Source organism: Chenopodium album, chromosome 8 (genome assembly GCF_948465745.1).
Source record: "Chenopodium album chromosome 8, dcCheAlbu1.1, whole genome shotgun sequence".
Taxonomy (NCBI): Eukaryota; Viridiplantae; Streptophyta; class Magnoliopsida; order Caryophyllales; family Amaranthaceae; genus Chenopodium; species Chenopodium album.
The window spans coordinates 10034431-10053181 of record NC_137841.1 but is presented as its reverse complement, the minus strand read 5'-3'; the positions used below and the strand labels follow the sequence as shown (position 1 = coordinate 10053181).

The 18751-nt window shown below is 32.5% G+C and overlaps 2 protein-coding genes across 2 annotated transcripts; both read right to left on the bottom strand.

Annotated features, from left to right (window-relative positions):
* Nucleotides 1-1945: 1945 nt before the first annotated feature.
* On the bottom strand, nt 1946-11379 carry LOC145641711 (uncharacterized). Its single transcript, XM_081692631.1, has 14 exons — nt 11181-11379; nt 6486-6765; nt 5738-5961; nt 5563-5655; nt 5346-5483; nt 4603-5253; nt 4187-4450; nt 3796-4100; nt 3518-3706; nt 3313-3423; nt 3118-3199; nt 2918-3013; nt 2211-2325; nt 1946-2114 (listed from the first exon to the last, which is right to left on the bottom strand). Exons 3-14 carry the CDS (start codon nt 5864-5866, stop codon nt 2086-2088), a joined length of 2202 nt encoding a protein of 733 aa, XP_081548757.1. The 5' UTR covers nt 5867-5961; nt 6486-6765; nt 11181-11379; the 3' UTR covers nt 1946-2085.
* Nucleotides 8814-10298, bottom strand: LOC145642725 (uncharacterized). Its single transcript, XM_081693902.1, has one exon. The coding sequence runs from the start codon at nt 10296-10298 to the stop codon at nt 8814-8816; it is 1485 nt and encodes a 494-aa protein (XP_081550028.1).
* Nucleotides 11380-18751: the final 7372 nt, after the last annotated feature.

The window sequence follows — 18751 nt, the reverse complement described above, 5'->3', positions numbered from 1 at the left end:
GCGATAATTGCTTTCCATATTTAATGGTATACCTAGCAAATCCCTCATGAACGCATCAGCTACCCTTAGGTCAGCAGGTGTAATCACACGGCCTCGTTTATGAAGACCTAGTAAACCCTCCACTTCTTCCATAAGGGGAGTCATTTTCGTCTCTCCAAAGCGAAAAATATGGCGTTCTTCATCCTAAAATTCAACAGCAACATGAATCATATCATACCGAGGTTGAATAGATAGGAAAGGGATGATGGTTCTGGTAAAGACGCTTGTACAAGGGGAAAGGCGAGGTGGAGAAATATTTTCTACCACCCCTTTTAGTTGGAGCTTTCTAGCTCCACTGATTTCATTGATTTCTTAAAACATGGCATTCATTTTTTCTTAGAAAAGTTGAGGAGAGAAGAAATAAGGCTTAAAAAGAATGAAAGAAGAAGGAAGGAATTGATTTGGTGTAGAAAGAATGAATATCACCTCCCTTTTTATAGGGGTGGTGGTGAAAATGGTGTCAGGAAGAAAAGGTCGATGGAGTTTACTTTTCCGAAAACTCAGTACAAACCACCTGATGTTTTTGCATCCGAAATCCATATACTATGTTCTTTCAAGAATGATTGTTATATTCCCTTAAGGTCGTGCAAATTGATTTTTTAAACATTCGTCTAAATTAAACTAGTGCAAGGATCAACCAGTTTTTCAACTGCACCCAAGCCAACATTTGTGTTGCAATTGAGTGAGAATTTCACTCTATTTTTCAGCCACTTTTTCAACTGCACCCAAGCCAACATTTGTGTTGCAATTGAGTGAGAACTTCACTCTATTTTTCAGCCAGTTTTTCAACTGCACCCAAGCCAACATTTGTGTGCAATTGAGTGAGAATTTCACTCTATTTTTCAGCCACTTTTTCAACTGCACCTAAGCCAACATTTGTTGATGCAATTGAGTGAGAACTTTACTCTATTTTTCAGCCAGTTTTTCAACTGCACCCAAGCCAATGTTTAAATGAAAATCAATTGGGATTTTCCTTCCTTTTTTCAGAAACATACATCAAAAGTTTGTGTCTTTTCTCAAACATTGATTATCGTTTTATTTAAACTCAATCAATGTGGGGCAATCTGTAGACACCAAATTTTGATCCTACTTTTGTAATTATCACTATTAATTATTATTATTTGCTAAATGTTTTTATAAACTTAATAACGTTTTTTTTTAATTATTTAAAACGAAGAAAACGAGTAATAATAATGATTTCTATTCATAATTTCCAAAATACATGTTACAATTTGTACTTCTAAACTACTAAACTACTAAACTACAAAATATTGAAGTACAGCTAACACCACATGCACTTTTACCCTAATTCACCGAAGAAATTTTCGGCCTTTACTTGTGAATTAGCAGGTAAATTAATACAGCCATTAGGAGGACCACTAGACCCACAATAAACATGAAGTACACCCTTATCATCCTCATGTCTTCCTTAAAGAATTATATATATAAACGCCTAAAATAGGCTATATAAACGCTTTAGAGGCGTACTTCAACTAGGGTGCCTTATAAGGTTTATAAGACGCCTCCTAGATACGTCTTATATTGATACAAATATAGAACGCCTATGAAAGGTGCCTGCTTTATTTTTGTGTATATAATAATATTAAATATAGGAAAAGAGAACAGTGATCATTGATGAGCGTTTTTATTTTTATAGAATAGGAAACGCCTACCTTACTTAAACGGTCTATTTTCTTACGCCTATGATAGATTGTTGTTCTATTTTACATATAATTTTATTATTAAAATATTATGAATATACATCACAAAAGGATCGCCTATGATAGATCACAGTTGCGTATATATATTTTTTTGTTTTTTTTTTTGAATTAAAAATACCAACACAAATAATAAAATCGCACCATTATTTGATGCATTACTAGGATATTTGTAGATGCTAGCTATTGCTAATTTGGATGCATTATTACAGGCAATGCATTACAATAACCTGTTCATCAGCTTACGTAATAAGATTTTCACCAAATGAGGGCACAACTTTTCCCAAAACTGCTATATTGATCCAAAATAAATACATAGGCAAATATTTCATTCCAGTATACAAGAAAATTTCTTACCTAGGAAAAAAAAAAAAAACCTGCTATAATTTTTTATTTTATATCCAAATTACATATATAACTAATGTACCAGTCGTCCAACCATCTACAACTCACATTGATCATCATCGTCATCTTCGATTGGTTGATGTTTTGTAACAAATGTAATCCACATGTCCCGAACCTCGTCAATCAATTTTTGAGAATATGTGGCAGGAGCTTTATCAAAATACTACAAGTATAATAACTAAGTTAGTTAAAAAATAAATCCTAATGTAGTAATAAAAGTAAATAATAAAATAAACTAAGGGTTCGTTTGGCATTGTTGTGGTTTTCTGTTTTTTGGTTTTTTGTTCTCTAAAAGTATATGATATGAGTCCCATAATGAATCAAAAATTATATAAACTTATTAAAATTATGATAATTATGAAAACTGACAACAGAAAAGTGGAAACTCCTTTTTCTTATTTCCTGTTTTTGGTTTTTGGTTTTCAAAAAAACAGGAAAATGAAAACCAAAACTGATGCCAAACAAGCCCTAAGTTGTTAAAAAAATCCACAACACTGATTATGTAAGGCCTGATGCATAGTCTTCAAAAAAAAAAAAAAAAAAAAAAGGGTCTGATGGATCAATGCAGTACCCTTTAGCATTTAAACTACTTCATGAAAAAAAAATGGTGAAATCAACAAAACAGTAAGTTTAAATTTCCACGTTATGAATAATCACAAAAACAATTAATCTATCAGAAGAATTTCCTCAAACACCATATAAGGACCATGGATGGATTATACCACCATACACAATAATTTTAAGAAGAATAATACCTTGTTTGGCACATATGACTTTCTGGATTGTATTGTCTCTAGCATATAACGGCAAACATAATATCCACAATTGACGTCTAAACCTTGACGAGGGCACTATTACATCAATAAATTCAAATTATATAGTAAAAATTATAATCAACGAATACAAAACATAAGTATGCGAGCAAAAAAAAATATATAATGTAAAGGTCAAATACCTCTATATTTTTCCATTTAACAAGCGAATTCTTATTCCACTTTATTTCTGATCGGAACTCTAAGTTGAATCTCAAAATTGCCCTATTTATATTCATAAGTAGGACTCATTTAGATATTAACTATGGAAGAGTATTAAATAAACTAAAGAAACTAGTAAGATTAATTTATTATAAATAAATTGCAGAAGCATATACTTATTGATAATATCTCGAGCAAATTGACGAGGCTGAAATTCTGCACCAGCTGGATCTAGCCAATGCACCAATCCAACCCATGGACATATCACCGCTAACATCCAATGCAAACTACACGTAAAATTAGTGTTGTTATCATAGGACCTAAGATTCATGATATCAAATATCTTGAAAAATGAGTACTTCAATTAAACAAGTAGCTTACTTGTTAGTATATGGAGAAAAGAATATTTGATTTCGATTTTGGGCATTATTGCATGCAAATACCCTAACCAAATAGTCACATCGATCATCTTCGTTTTCTTGCGTTGGAGTTTGCGGTGATATGAAATTAGAATCACAAAATCCATAAACTCCTGAGATACCTTGTGCATGGACCATCTCACTTAGATGCCTTGTATATTTAGAAACAAAATTTAAAACAATTAGTTAACAAAAATTGGTAAAAAAGGGTTTAGAAATTAAAATTACTAGTATACTTACATCATAAAAGTTGAGATGTGACTTGCTCCAATCATTCTTTGATAGCACCAATCTCGCATATCTTCATAATCAATGCAAACATCCTGCTCATTATAAAATACACTATTTGGTATTTTAATAGGTATGGTTTTTCCACCATTTTTCATTTCAACGGCTAGCTTCCTACAAACTCGCATCAAAGTAGTAGTCAACTTCAGCTTTTCCTCGGGAGCAATAGGAGCAAGTACACGCTTGGTGAATGATGAATGTGATGAAGGCATTTGAGTAGAAAGTGTATTGAGCTCTTTTACAGATTGCTTATCAACCTTAGGTTTAATACAATAACAAAACCAACTTAGTATCATCCTTGTAATATATATAAACATATTTTAGCTAAAAAACAATATCTTACCTTCTTTATGGGAAAAACTAAGTGAGTTGGCCATAACAAAAAATGATTCTTTCCTTCACTAACTGATCTGATTTTTCCCTCAGGAAACGGCAAAGGTGCAGTTGCATAAATTTCTTCCTTAATACAAACTCGGTAGCGACCACTCGGTACGGGTTTGAAGTGATGCTTGATAACTTCATATTCCTTTCCTATATAAACTTGTCCAATGGCAACTATTTGTATCCCATTGGCTTGCTCTATTGCCAGTGAACAATCATTGTTACCCTAGATGCATAAACACATTTGTATCCATTATGCACTTTATTAGTTTTATGTATATATACTGACCGAATTGCAATAAGAAAACTGAAAAATGGTATATATTTTTAGAAAAATGGCCTAATTTTGTAAATAATCCATGTATAAAATGTACTTACCTCGAGGAAAGATTGATTTGTAGTATACTGTTCAGGTTGAGATTCAAGGTTTGGATTGAATGATTTTTCAGACACAGACTCTTTCTCAATATCACGCTTGGGATCTGGCCATGCTACGTGGTATAACTCAGTTGATACCTCATGATGGTGAGGATGATGAGGATTTGAGGCAAGTTGGAAATTAAAACCTTGAACTCCTTGAGTGGCCATACTCGCATATTGGGCACCCTCATCACCTGACACATCCAAATGTGTTGCCTTAAAACCATGACTGTTAAGTAATTCACCAAATGAACCACCATAAAATTCTTGGTTGCCATCAAACCCCCCTGCTATATGGGTACTTGAACTACCAAGCTGAAGTTGATGCAATTGCTCAGGAGTCATATGAAAATTAGACATAATAAAGGACATTAGTAAAGTCTGAGTGTTGGTCACATTGGCCAGTTTTGCTTTGACTTCTTTGAGCTCAGACTGCAACTGGTTAGGGGGTGTTGGCTTGTTGTATCCAAAGTATTCCTTGTTCGTAACACCTCCTCCAACAACCCTAACACAACCACCATGCTCAGGTGTCTTTAACGCTCTTGCCAATATATCATTTCGACCCGTAGCATTAATTTTTCCTTGGTTATGTTGAGCCTCCAATGCTTTCTGAAATTTAAAGTAGACATAAAAAAAGGTTTTTGTTAGCATGATTTTCTATTTGTATGAGTTCAAACTTAAAGATAGATTAAAATTCTTACAATCGCTTGAGCTATTTCCAAATTTGCAGGACTGTCAAATTTCAGAATTCCTTTTTCTTCTCTAGAATGAGCTCTGATCCAAACCAGATGGCGAGGGACATCAGCAACTTGGACTCCTTGTTCTTGTAGTTCTTTTGCCTGAAAAATCAGTATTTACAACAAATTACTATTTTATTTATATTCGTTGTTATAATAACATAGAGTATTCTGGACTTACAATCTCATCCTCATAATACGAGTATCCCTTTCGACCTCCACGATAAGAAGTCTTCCTTTTTTTAGCCCTATCTCGATTCACATCACCTAATTTCTAACATATGATATACATAAAGTTAGTGTACAATTACACCTTAAATAACTTGTATCTTTAATGTAAAGTATTGGAAGATTACCTTAAAGTTAAGATGAGTACAGGTTTCAACGAACATTTTCCAGTCATCTATGGTTATCCATGGATACAATTGAGGTGGTGTCCATATTATCACATCTGTGATATTTCCCTCCTCATCAGATTCATACATAAACTCTTCCTTAATCTAAACTTGAATGCTCTCCACCTCTTTGAAGCTTGCTTTAGCGCATATCCTCTACGATCTTCTGGTACTATGAAAGCCTTCTGTATAAGTCAATATAAACACGTAATGAATTTCATCATTAAGAACTATATAATGAAAAATGAACAACTATCAGACATGGTAAAAAGAGAGCTAAGTGAGGAAACTATCAGACACATATCACCGATTACTGATGGTTTAAATTCTTCCAGTATAAAGGAGGATTCTAAAATTGATTAGAGTGGATAAGGGAATGAAGCTGATTCCATATAGGGTACTTCAAATTAAATGAATGGATTTTGTTTTGTGTTAATCTGAACACTCTATCTTACGTAGAAAACTTGCTGTCAGCAGACACAAAACACAGAAAAACATATAGAGCTACAAGGGTGCTGGAAATAAGAACTCTATGCATTGTTCTTGAAGTTGGCCTGGGATGGTTGCAGCTACTGCTGCCCTGCCGAGACTGCTGCAGCAGCTAGGATGGCAAGGTGCAGTTTCTGTTGCCCTGCCGAGACTAGTACAATAAAATAGCACAATAATCAAATGTGAAAATTAATGCATGCTAACCAACATACTTTCTTACCGTAATAAAACTATAAACTTCATCGATGACTTCTTTTGGAAGTTTTCCCCAGTGACTATAATTGATACTTACTCGTTGGCGAGCAACTACGCCAATGTAAGTAACAAAGGTAGCTTTATGATCCCCACAAGGCAATTTCCTATGATTCCATTGTAAGGGGATTTTGGTGCCATTTTGTATTGCTTTTCCAACTACCGTACAAACTGTACGACCCCTGCGATTCTCACGTTCAGCGGTCTCTTGAGAGGAACTTATTTGCTTTCTCTTTTTTGCCATCAACCTGTGAAAATAGAAAATTTTATGAGGTTTAAGCACAATTAATATAGATAGTTAAAGAAAGAGAAACGTACGCATGATAGCACTACCTGTCAACATTAGGATATTAACTTTACTTGGTTACAAGAAACATTAATTTCTTAGAAGACTTTTTATGGGAAGAATGAAAACTTGATTATTATAAAATAACTATTAAGTACACGCACCAAATAATCTAGCTACTGCACTAATATAAGAAATTAAGAACCGAAACTCTGTTTAGAGTTAAGGTTATCACAAATGATCTTCTAATTCCTCTACATCCATAGCCTTGCCAGCTTTCTATGGACACTTTGCTTTACGACGCCGCTTTTGAGGTCTTTTAGTATTACCATCTTTGTTATTTACCCAAATCCCTTCTTCGTGATCATTGCGTACATATGTTAATGAATCATCAGCATCAACATCATCATTCACAACATCATCATTTAACCCGGGCCTTTCCTCAAAATCAACATTGTCATCATGTTCATCAATGGCATATCGAGGTCTTGGTGCTATAACAATCGACCTTCTCTTATCAAGTGGATCAGTCACATAGAAAACTTGTTTAGCTTGGCAAGCTAAAATATAAGGATCTTCTTTATGACCAATCTTGTGAAGATTCATTGAAGTATGCCCCATGTCATCATGGACAACATTATTGTTGTTATCAGCCCATTTACAACAGAACACGGGTACAGAAAAATCAGAGTAATGTAACTCACAGATTTCTTCAATTACCCCATAATATTGCATTTTACACAAAACAGGACGATTGTCTTTCGCACTTGCAAAATGCATTGCTTCTGCTTCTAAAGATACCCCACTATTTTGCATAGTACTCTTATAATCTTGATCCTTTGTATAAAAAGTCCAACCATTGATGACATATCCTGAATAAAAAGTGGCTTGAAAATCTGGTCCATAAGCCAAACTTTTAAGACGATCTGAAATCAAACTTGATGAAACTTGAAGCTCTCTCATTACCTCATTCTTGAACCAGATGGAAAATGATTTGTTATGTTCAGCAGCTATTGCTTTTGGATTAGCCTTCTGAATTAATCTCCTTAAAAGATTCATATGCCGCTCAACGTAAGGTGCAACTTCCTCTTCATTGTGAAGAATATATGTGTGTGCCATACGCCATTTATCTCGAGACAAGTCACTGTTTCTACGACCTATAGTCCCTTTACCATCAAATCGCCCGTTGTGTCAAGCAGTTGGAAGCCCTATTGTCTTCATATCTCCAAGAAGTTCCACGCTAAATTCAATAGCTAATTCATATACCATTTTCTCTGCTATACAAGCTTCTGGTCGAGAAAGATTCTTAACATATCCCTTATATGTTTTCATTTGCCTTTCAAAAGGCTATGAACTTCTCATATGCACGGGACCACAATATTTTATCTATCTAACCAAGTGAATAGGTAGATGAACCATGATATCGAAAAATGCCGGGGGAAAATACATCTCAAGTTGGCATAAAATGACAACAATTTCTGTTTCCATAGACTCCAAATCACTAGGATTAAAGACTTTACTATATATTGCATTAAAGAAAGAACATAACCTAATAATGGCATATCGCACATTTTTCGGTAAAATAAAACGAATAGCAACAGGTAGGAGATATTGCATCAAAACATGACAATCATGAGACTTAAGACCCACAAGTTTCAAATTTTGCATTGAAACAAGAGATGATATGTTAGAAGAAAAACCCTCAGGCACTTTTACCCCAGCTAAGGATGCACAAAGCTCTGTCTTTTCTTTCTTAGATAGTGTATACGCAGCAGGAGGTAAATATGAACGGTCTCCAGACTTAATAGCATGAAGCTCACTTCTTATCTTCATTTTTGCTAAATCTAACCGAGCACCTTTACTATCTTTTGTCTTACCATTAATGTCTAATAAAGTGCCAATCAGACTATCACATACATTCTTCTCAATGTGCATCACATCTAAACAATGCCGTACATAGAGAAATCTCCAATAAGGAAGGCGCCACAATTCCGAACACTTCTTGTACCCCTATTTAGGAATAACATCTTTATTTTTCTTCAACTTGCCAAATGTAATTCGAATGTCTTTAACCTTTTCATACACTTCAAGGCTAGAAGAGACATGTGGTTGGCTAGCAAACACCTGCTTTCCAGTAAAAGCCTTTTTCATTCTTCGATAATAATGATCACAAGGAAGAAATGGGCGATGGTCATAGTAGACTGTTTTTTTAGATCCTTTCATATACTCTCCCTTCCAATGGTCTTCGCATATAGGGCAAGGAGCGGTTCCTTTGACACTATACCCTGAAAGATTACCATATGCTGGAAAATCTTGGATTGTGCAAAACAATAATGCTCTCAGATTGAAAAATTCTTTTCGGTTAGCATCAAACACTTCCACCCCCTTCTCCCACAACAATAACAAATCGTCAATGAGAGGTGCCAAGTACACACAAATATCATTTCCGGGCTGTTTTGGTCCAGGAATTATCATTGACAATATTATGTATTTTCTTTTCATGCATAAGGAGGGAGGCAAGTTGTAAATGGCCAACATAACTGGCCAAGTACTACGGGTGCTACTTAGAGAGCCATATGGATTCATTCCATCAGTAGACAATGCAAGGCGGAGGTTTCGTTCTTCACGACCAAAGTCATCCCATTTGTCATCAATAGACTTCCATTGTGGAGAATCAGCTGGGTGTCTAAGTAATCCATCTTTTCTTCGCCCAAATTCATGCCATGTCAATTTCTTTGCCTCTTCAGGATTCGAATACATACGTTTGAATCTTGGAATAATTGGGAAGTACAGTAACACCTTAGCTGGAACTCCCTCTGAGACATTGCATTGAGGGCAACTCTTAAGAGATTCATATTCTTTTCGGTACAGTATGCAATCATTAGGACAAGCATGAATTCTATCATAACGCAAGCCCATTGTACATAATATTATTTTTGCCTCATATGTAGAACTCGGTAAAACATTATCAGGAGGAAGCATGTCAATCAAAAACTCAAGTAATGCATTAAAACTCGAATCTGTCCAGCCATGACCCGCCTTTATATTGTACAACTTAAGTACACCAGACAATCTTGTGTACTTGTCACAACCTCCATATAAGGGCTTCTCGGAATCACTTATCAAATCCTCAATGGTCACATCAGGATCATTCTCAACCCTTTCCTCAAATTCATCTATCATGTCATCTAAGTTATCACCCTCATATTCACCATGAACATTAGAATTATCCATTTTTTCACCCATTGATGAAGTTCCTACTCTACTTTCTCCATGGCGATACCAACAAGTATATGTTCGATCAAATTCCCATTTACTCAAATGAGCAAGTATTACATCAACCTTGTGATAACTAAGATTATGGCAGATATGGCAAGGACAAGGAATAACATCACGACCTTCACTATTCGTAACTGCAAATTTAATAAATTCGACAACCCCGGCATCATATTCTGGGTCTCCGGGTTTTTTGGTTGAAATCCAACTTTTATCCATTTCAAAACACTAGAAAATAAAACGAGAAACATGAATCTATATATAAAAAATGTGTAATATATGTTAATAAAGATAAATATGCACTCAAAGACATTGAGTCCTTATCAATAAAACTAAAGTTAATTTTATCATTCAAACTCTCATGTGCTGTAAAATAGAGTAACCTCCTCAATATTTAAACTCTTTTTAATTTTAATTTTATTTATAGTCCATTACTTTTTTATTAGTTTGATGCGTTACTTAGGAGTAGTTAGTTAGTGCTTTATTGTTCTTAGTTGTACTTTATCATCTTATACTATTGCTACTGCAAGGGTTTTCTATATATGAGTTTCATTATTTTCTACTTTTCTTTAATCTAAGACAATCTACTTGGTATTATTTTTTGTTTGTTCATAATTTCATTCCTACTAGTAAAAATTTTGATTGACACTCAGTGTCTAAACTTATTATAATTAAGTGGGTAATCTAGTTTTCGTATACTCATTTGTTTGTTCAGAGTATTGTCCCTTGTACAATCGACTACTATCTACTCATGGCATACTCCTTCACATGATTTCCAGCACTTCAATAAAAACAAAAAACACGAATACAATAGAGTAGTGTCATAATTTTCAATTTCGAAATTCAGATCAATTCAAGGATTTCATCACAATATATTCATGCATGCACCCAATTTTAATTGCAATTAAATAGAATCACCCTCGATAAATACATGAATAATGCCGAAAATCAGAAATAAATGGAACTAATGCTCATAATTCATTGTTTAACAGCAAGAATTCCAATAATATCATCTCAAAAATCGCTAATCGTAAACTAATTAACATGCCAATAACATAGGGTTCGTATTTGTAAAATAAAATCATACTAAAAATTACGAACCTGGCTTCTATGTTTCTGAGATGAGAAGCGCCTATTGATGAATTGGAAGGGATCGGAGAAGCGACAGCCGGCGGATAAACGGTGGAGAAGAATTGCAGTTATGGAGGTGGAGTCGTGGAGGTGGAGAGGAAGTTTTGGAGTTTCAATGTCAGAGGGTTTTTACTCTTTTTTTTTATTATTATTATTTTAGCCTTTTTTTTCCCTTTTGGTAAAATGCAATAGGCTTTATTTTAGTTAGAGTTAATTTTTTACCAAAACTAAATATTTGGCCTCGCGGGAATCTACGCGCCCACTGTGTTTTTTTATTACTAAAACCAAATAGAACGCTCATCTCATAACACCATCCTATAATATAAAGTCAAATTCAATATTTTATTTTACTTTTCTATAGTAAAATCAAATAGAACGGTTTAATAAAAAAGGTGTTCCATTTGATTTAACTTATAACACAGTTTTCTATCAAAGGCGTTCTATATATTTCTGGAGAACGCTTATTCAACTTAACAGTTCTATATTATGTGTTACTTTTTCCCATTTTTGTGGTAGTTAAGGTGAAGACATGATGATCTTTCTGGTTTTCTTGAAACATGGTGGTCGAGTTTAATGGTGGTTTTTATTTGGTTTTTTCGAGTAAAAAGGAAGATGGAAGAAGATAATAATTAAGTGGTGATGCGTGGAGATTTTGGATAAGGGTAATTTCTTTTTATAGTAAAAAGTAGGTATTTTAAATCATATTTTTATACGTATATGTATAATAATCGTATAGTATAAAGTACAATATTGTTTGTCTCGCCAGGGGAATATATCATTTTCTTTATAAACAAGCATTGTTTACTCCTTTAGATTATAATAAGTATATTCGTATGTTAACTTAGATTGTTGGAGTATTTTTTTTTTTTTAATTTTATCTAGTGATTTTTCCGATTTGTGCAATACCCTATTATATGACCAGTTTACCAATAAAGTCCGCTACGTACTCTAAAGACACATGCCCAACCAATGTAGGGAAATGACAAACATTCCCACACCTAAATAGGTACTACATGTTGTAGTGCAAAAGGGATCCCCTTTTATATACACTTGTTAAAATGTCATTGTCTTTTTTTATTCCACAGTTAATACTTGTTCCGATAAATACAAGTTTGGACCAAACCCGTCGATATTTATCTAGGTGTTGTATGGACGAGAGTAAAAGAGGGATACATATGTATAATTGTTTATAATTGTGTATGGTTTTTACGCGTAACTTTAGATGAATAGTATGTTTTGCGTTATTTTAGGATCATGTTGCTGCGAATTATCACCTTGTTGCATTCATTCATCCACTTCGATAGTGGAATTATGTTTCTGGCATCTTTTCTTTTGGTGGTAGTTTCGTTTTTGTTTTTTTTTTTTTTTTTATGACTTGTTTATTTCAGTCTAGTTTTTATATCCTTTCGTCAATTTTGAGGAACATTGTCAATAGTGAAATAACGTTACCTTTTTTTATCCCCCGCAGTTAATATTGGATCCAATAAATTTTAATATTGGATCAATTGTATCAATATTTATCTGACGCTAATTGGGACAGTTGGATTTCATACACATCACATATTGCATATCCTATTCAAAACACTATTTGACACTATTTAAATAGTATTTTCCGTTACTTTAATTTGCGTTGCCAACATGAATTTGGTCTTTAGTTTTATTTGTTTTCCTGTTGTTTTAATCTAGTTTTGTATCTTTTATCTTTTTTTTACGACTATGATAAGTATAAATTTGTGTTTTAGTAGAGTGAGGCAAGATAAGAGTTCATCTTTTTTTAAAGGTCAGTTAAGGGAATATATTTTACCCTTAACTACCTTAAATTTATGTCGTATGACTTAATATTGTATGATTTTACATGGTGTATTTTCACTTTGACTATGTCAATCTTATGATTTTATATGATTTACCTTACTTTATACTTTTAGTAAGGGTTATTATTTGAAATGCTCGTGTTTATAAGGTTTTGTCGTATGTTTAGATGTTCTTGGGTAAATTTATATGTACTATCTAATAAGGGCATGGGTTTTTTTTTTTTTTTACTTATTTAAATAAACTCTGAAATATTATGTCCAACCTACTAGTATTGTAACCTAATGTCTTTGTGTAACTTTCATAGTTGACATCTCAGAGCTGATATTTATTTTATAAGAGTTGTTTTAGTACCTTGGTGAGTATAATAGTCGCTAAATAAATTTAGGCACTCTGTTATCATATACCATGTGAGTATTATTTTTGAGTTGTGATATGACTTGGTCATATATTTTCATTTTTATTTGTAATACCATGGCATTTTAGAACCTTTTTATTATATGAATATTAGAGTTGATTTTATTACAGTTTTCTTTATTTTATCAGTTTAAGTGTTGCAAAACAAATTAAGTAGTTTGTTACATATAAAACGAGAGAATTTAATATCAAGATTCTCATTATTACCAAAATCTTGATATTTACCAAAATAATCCCTAAATTATATTTTATTTACTTTTTTTTATTTACAAATTAACCCCTTTATTTTCCTATAAATACCCCCCTAATTTTCTCATTTTGGGACATAAAAAATTTCCTACAAATTCTCTCTCTAAACATTCTCTCTAAAAAATTCTCCTCGGATATTTTGCTATAGTTAAAATCTTTCTAATTTAGCTTTATTTTTAAGTTATTAGCTGATAAAAAGCATCATATAATTAAGTTGTTATTTTAAGTATTGTTATTATCTCCAATTCCTATAAAAATAAAAATAAAAAAAAAAAACACAAAAAATATCTCAAGTTCAAGTATTGTTGTTATTTTTATCTTTGTTAAAAAAATTAGTTAATTATTTAAGTACTCCTATTCTATACTAAAACCAAAAAAAAAAATTAGTTTATTTATTAAGATTTAGTTTTATTTTTCAAGTCTATTTTCTATAATAAAAAAATAAATAAAATCACTAGCTTTATTTTGCACTAATTTCTTTTAATATCTCAAAATTCCAAAAAATATCACTTAGTCTCTTTCATTGCATTTTAATTAAGGAGTTATCACCTTTTCATTCTTGATAAACTAAAGAGGTTATCAAAAAAATTGCTACATCTAGCTCAAGGTATTATCTTTATTCCTTTCTTAATTTCCTTAATTATTATTACTATGCTAACTAATGTGTTTATTTCCATGTGATGAGACCAATAGGGGTAATGACGATATTAGGTGCTAAATTAGCCCTAAATCTTTCATTACTCCAATTTAGAAAGCGAAGCCTATTAATGAGGTGATAGGTTACAAATAGGGGGATTAATTGCATTTTGCATTGCAACTCTTTATAATGCATTTTAAATATGAAAGGTTAATACATTCATGTGTTTATCTAAGATATATTTTTTAAAAATAATTTCCTTCTTAAAGTGAGCTTAAAGACCTAAGGAATTAAGAGTTTATGTAAAGGGTGTTCAAGAGTGAAGAGTTACTTACTACGTCCTAAAGATAGCCTATAAAACAACCCTTACGTCCAAAATCAGTTCTATTTCTTTAGCTCAAGTGATAGAACTTTTCAAAAGATTTCCAACCGTATCTCACAATAATTTTTTTCAATTTTTCTATGATTTTTAATGATTTTTTTAGTTTAAGCTATCAAAGAGATGAAATAGGCACATTTTTCTCTTAATTTTTTTTAAAAAGAAATTGTATTAATTTATTTTCAAGAAACTAATGGTGTTATGGAACCTATATTACACTATATCATTTATTAATATTTATAGAACCTTAATTATTAAGAGTTTTAAGTAACTTTAATTTTATCTAGAGATGACTTTAGAAATAAGAGTTTTTCACAATCTTTAATTAAAAAAAACGTTTTAAAATCTTTAATCTTATTTTAAAGATGACTTCAAAAATAAGAGTTTCAACAAACTTTAATTTTGTTTTTTATAATTTTGTGAACCTTCTTATTTCAAATCCTTTGGCAACGCAAGAATGAATCATAACTTTGCTTGTTTGTTTTAATAATTAATGATATTTAATATGAGGTTATGGCCTCAATTCTAGACATGAGGTTTAAGATTAATTATTTAATTATATAAGGTTGTAACAATTATCCATCTCCATAAAAATAAGCTTATATCCCATTATAATTACCCGATGGATTAATTGACAATCGAATATGATTAAATAGTTTATTGTTCCCTTTTATTTGGAAGTAAGGCCTTGACAGGTGTCGTGTTTTATTTGGTCAGTTCCATTAAGCCTAATCACATAACTCTTAAAACCTTACAAAAATTACCCTTGAGTGAGATTATACAATGAACCCTTCCAGCTTCACTCAAAAAATACCTTGACCTCCAAAAAGTCGTCAATTGGGACGCATTTGTTGAATTGTCTTGTTCAAAAGAAATTTTTGGTGATCACTAATCGAGGTGGTTTTCCTAAACCAAGGTGGTTCAATTTACTTTTATGAGTGAATTTGTCAAAGATCACTAAAAATCCCACTTACAAAAATGTCGTTTATGTCATCTACCCAAATTAAAAACCTAATGGATTTGGTTATTTATAACATGGCACCTGTCTGAACTACGGAGGTTTTGATCCGTGAGTGAATTCAAAATCTCACTATGATCGGTACGTAGTGCAACTTTGGTGCTCAAATCTACCTTATATTAATTATTATATCATTTTTTGTAATTAATATGTCTTAAAACTTGATTTTTAACAACGCAATAGTAAGAGCTCGTTCCTTAGAACGGAAAGGAAGATGAGTTACAGACGTTCGATTCTCTTAACCTAAACCCCGAACTATGTGCCTTATTTATCTTTATGGAGTTAACAGTCGATTTTTTTTAGTTTTATTTTTTTAAATTGACTGTTTTAAAATTCATCCTTATTCGGATAAAAATAAGGTGGCGAATCTAAGTTTTGTTTATAAGTCTTATCAGACACTTAAGTGGAACCTTTGGTAGACTAATCTTTGTCCACTAGAAACCAGGTACCACACGGTGGAAGGCGCGTTTCTTAACTCTTTTATCAGTTTAACTAACGCTAGTTTGCAAGTATCGGCGTTGCAATAATGATTTAGGATCGCAAAACGTTATGAATCATTCTCCGTCCCTATCGCTACTTTGACTTTTGTTTTCAAAACATGCGTTTCTCCAAACTCAGTCAAAGTAGGGGCTTCTGTAGACACCCAAATGTGTCTCCCCAAAACCAAACCCAGCAATGAATACTTTTCACGTCTCTTGATTATCGAATGAGGTAAAAGTGTGAAAAGTCTTGTGTGAGTTTTTTTTAATAAAAATCTTTCTTTCTCTTTTCGAAATCTTCTCTATTTATGGAAATATCCAGTCCAATTTAACTTAGTCCATGATAAGGTTCCATTAATAGTGTAGTTGGGTCAGGCTCGTAAAGACTTTTCCAATGATATATTATAAGGCCAATTCCGATGAATAATGAGGAAGTTATGGTCCAAATACTAGTTTGGGTCTGAAATGATTTTATGGCCCAATGATCTATTGGACGGCCCATTAATTATTATTTCTAAAATTATTAGGATTGATTATAGTCTTCAAGAATATTCTAGGAGGTTATTTTGAGTTCTAATAGCATTAGTATTGATAATTATTCTTTTAGAAAAATAATGAATTTGGTTTGAAATAAAACGAGTGTTTATTTTGATAAAATCTGATTTAAAATTAATTAAAATGGAGTTTTAACTGCTTAATTATATTAAGAAAAGGATTCCGTACTAAAAGCACGTTTTATGTTTTAATTGTCGCAAAACGACAAGCCTGTCGCCAAACGACAGAGCCTGTTGCCATGCGCTATCCTTGTCGTTTCGCGCTGGGCTCTGTCGCTCGCGACAGAGATCAGTTTTATTCCGATTTATATTCTGATTAGTTTCTATCAATTCTGGACTATTTTCTTATAAATATAGGGGTCGTATTTCCCCGTTTTCATTCATCAACAATCATTCACAATCACTTATTCTATTCTTCTCTTCTCTAAAAGCTAGAAGCTTATTCTCTTTCTATTCTTTCTCTAAGCTTTCCCTTTTACAAAATTCCATATTCACAAGTTCTAGACATACCTAGCCAAATTAGATGTTGTCTTCTCCCTAGACGTGAAAGGTTGATAATTTATGAGGGTTTGGTCCCAAATCCCTATTTTGATTATTTAATTTTATTGTTTGACTTAATATTTTCCTTGAATTTACTTATGCGTGTATTTTGTTATTAGAAAGAGATACGAGGCAACGAAGTAAGTAATTTAATTATTCCTTTGATGTAGAAAGCATGCTTATATTATTATTCCTAGTATCATGTTAGGATGTTGTTATTGTTTTACAGCATCATGCTTAGGTTGTTTTTTATTCTTTCTTTCTATCATGCTAGTATCATGTTAGGGATAAAGCCTTGATCTTTATTTTTTAGTGACATGCTAGGATTTTTTATTAATCTTGTTAGTATCATGCCTAGGATCTTGCTAATATTATTATGCTTTATTAGGAATATTATTGTGATGATTATGATTTGTTGTTATGTTGCTTGGTATTATTATTGCTTGATCACTCCTTTTATGCATGTTTAAAGGGAATTTGTACTTGTAATCACACTTAATAAGATAATTAATAATCTTGTTTAGGTAAATATGATTATAATTCAAGTGATCACTAATAATAGATTTGTTTGTGCATTAATATTGAACCAACATAGATTAAAAAGGTTTAGGGTTAACCTATTGATTGTATGTTAGTCAAAAAGCGCACATGAATATGAGAAGAATAAAGTAGAGGCTTATTTTTAGGGCAGGTTCAATCACTTTTAGGTTGGATTTGTACCTTCATCCCCGAATATCCAGTCATGGTTCTAGACTACTATGGAGTTAGCGATCTCATGGATCGTGAAGGGGTGTAACCTTCACCCTGTGAACGGTTACAAGTTCCTAAAACTTGTTGGAGACTCTTTTACTCTAGCCTCCTTCCCTTTGGACGCCACCATGCTTAAGTGTATGATCAAAGTGGGGCTCAAGTGTGGGATGCTTGAAATATTCCCTACACTGGTCAATCTCACTTTTGTTTCTTATATGGTTATTCAGTTTATACTCAAATAACCATAGCTCCAGAAGATCAAGAAACAAACCACTTTTACTTGCCCTTTTAGAACTTATTCCTTTCACCTTTCAAAGGTGTATGATGAGCATATTTTATGAATTTTTAAGAAATAATAGGAGGTTTTCATGGATGACTTTTGTGCATGGAGATTCTTTTGATATATGCCTAACTAATTTAAGCATGGTATTACAAAGATGTATTGAAACTAATTTGTTCTTAGATTTAAAAAATGCCAATTCATGGTGGAACGAGTTGTATTACTTGGTCATATAGTGTCATCTAAAGGATTAGAAGTTGATAAAGCTAAGATAGAAATTATAAATTCCTTACCAATACCTTACTTGTGTTAAAGATATTAGATCTTTTTTAGGACATGCTGGTTTTTATTGTAGATTATTAAAGATTTTTCAAAAATTGCAACTCCTTTGTGTAATCTCTTGGCCAAGGATGTTGTGTTTAATTTTGA

Excerpts from the sequence above, each read along its gene's own strand:
- LOC145642725 (XM_081693902.1), bottom strand. The coding sequence starts at position 10,298 with ATGGATAAAAGTTGGATTTCAACCAAAAAACCCGGAGACCCAGAATAT.
- LOC145641711 (XM_081692631.1), bottom strand. The coding sequence starts at position 5,866 with ATGTATGAATCTGATGAGGAGGGAAATATCACAGATGTGATAATATGG. Across the intron at positions 4,101-4,186 it reads TAGTTTTTCCCATAAAGAAG|GTTGATAAGCAATCTGTAAA; the intron begins GTAAGATATTGT and ends ATTAAACCTAAG. Across the intron at positions 3,014-3,117 it reads TTAAATGGAAAAATATAGAG|TGCCCTCGTCAAGGTTTAGA; the intron begins GTATTTGACCTT and ends TTGATGTAATAG.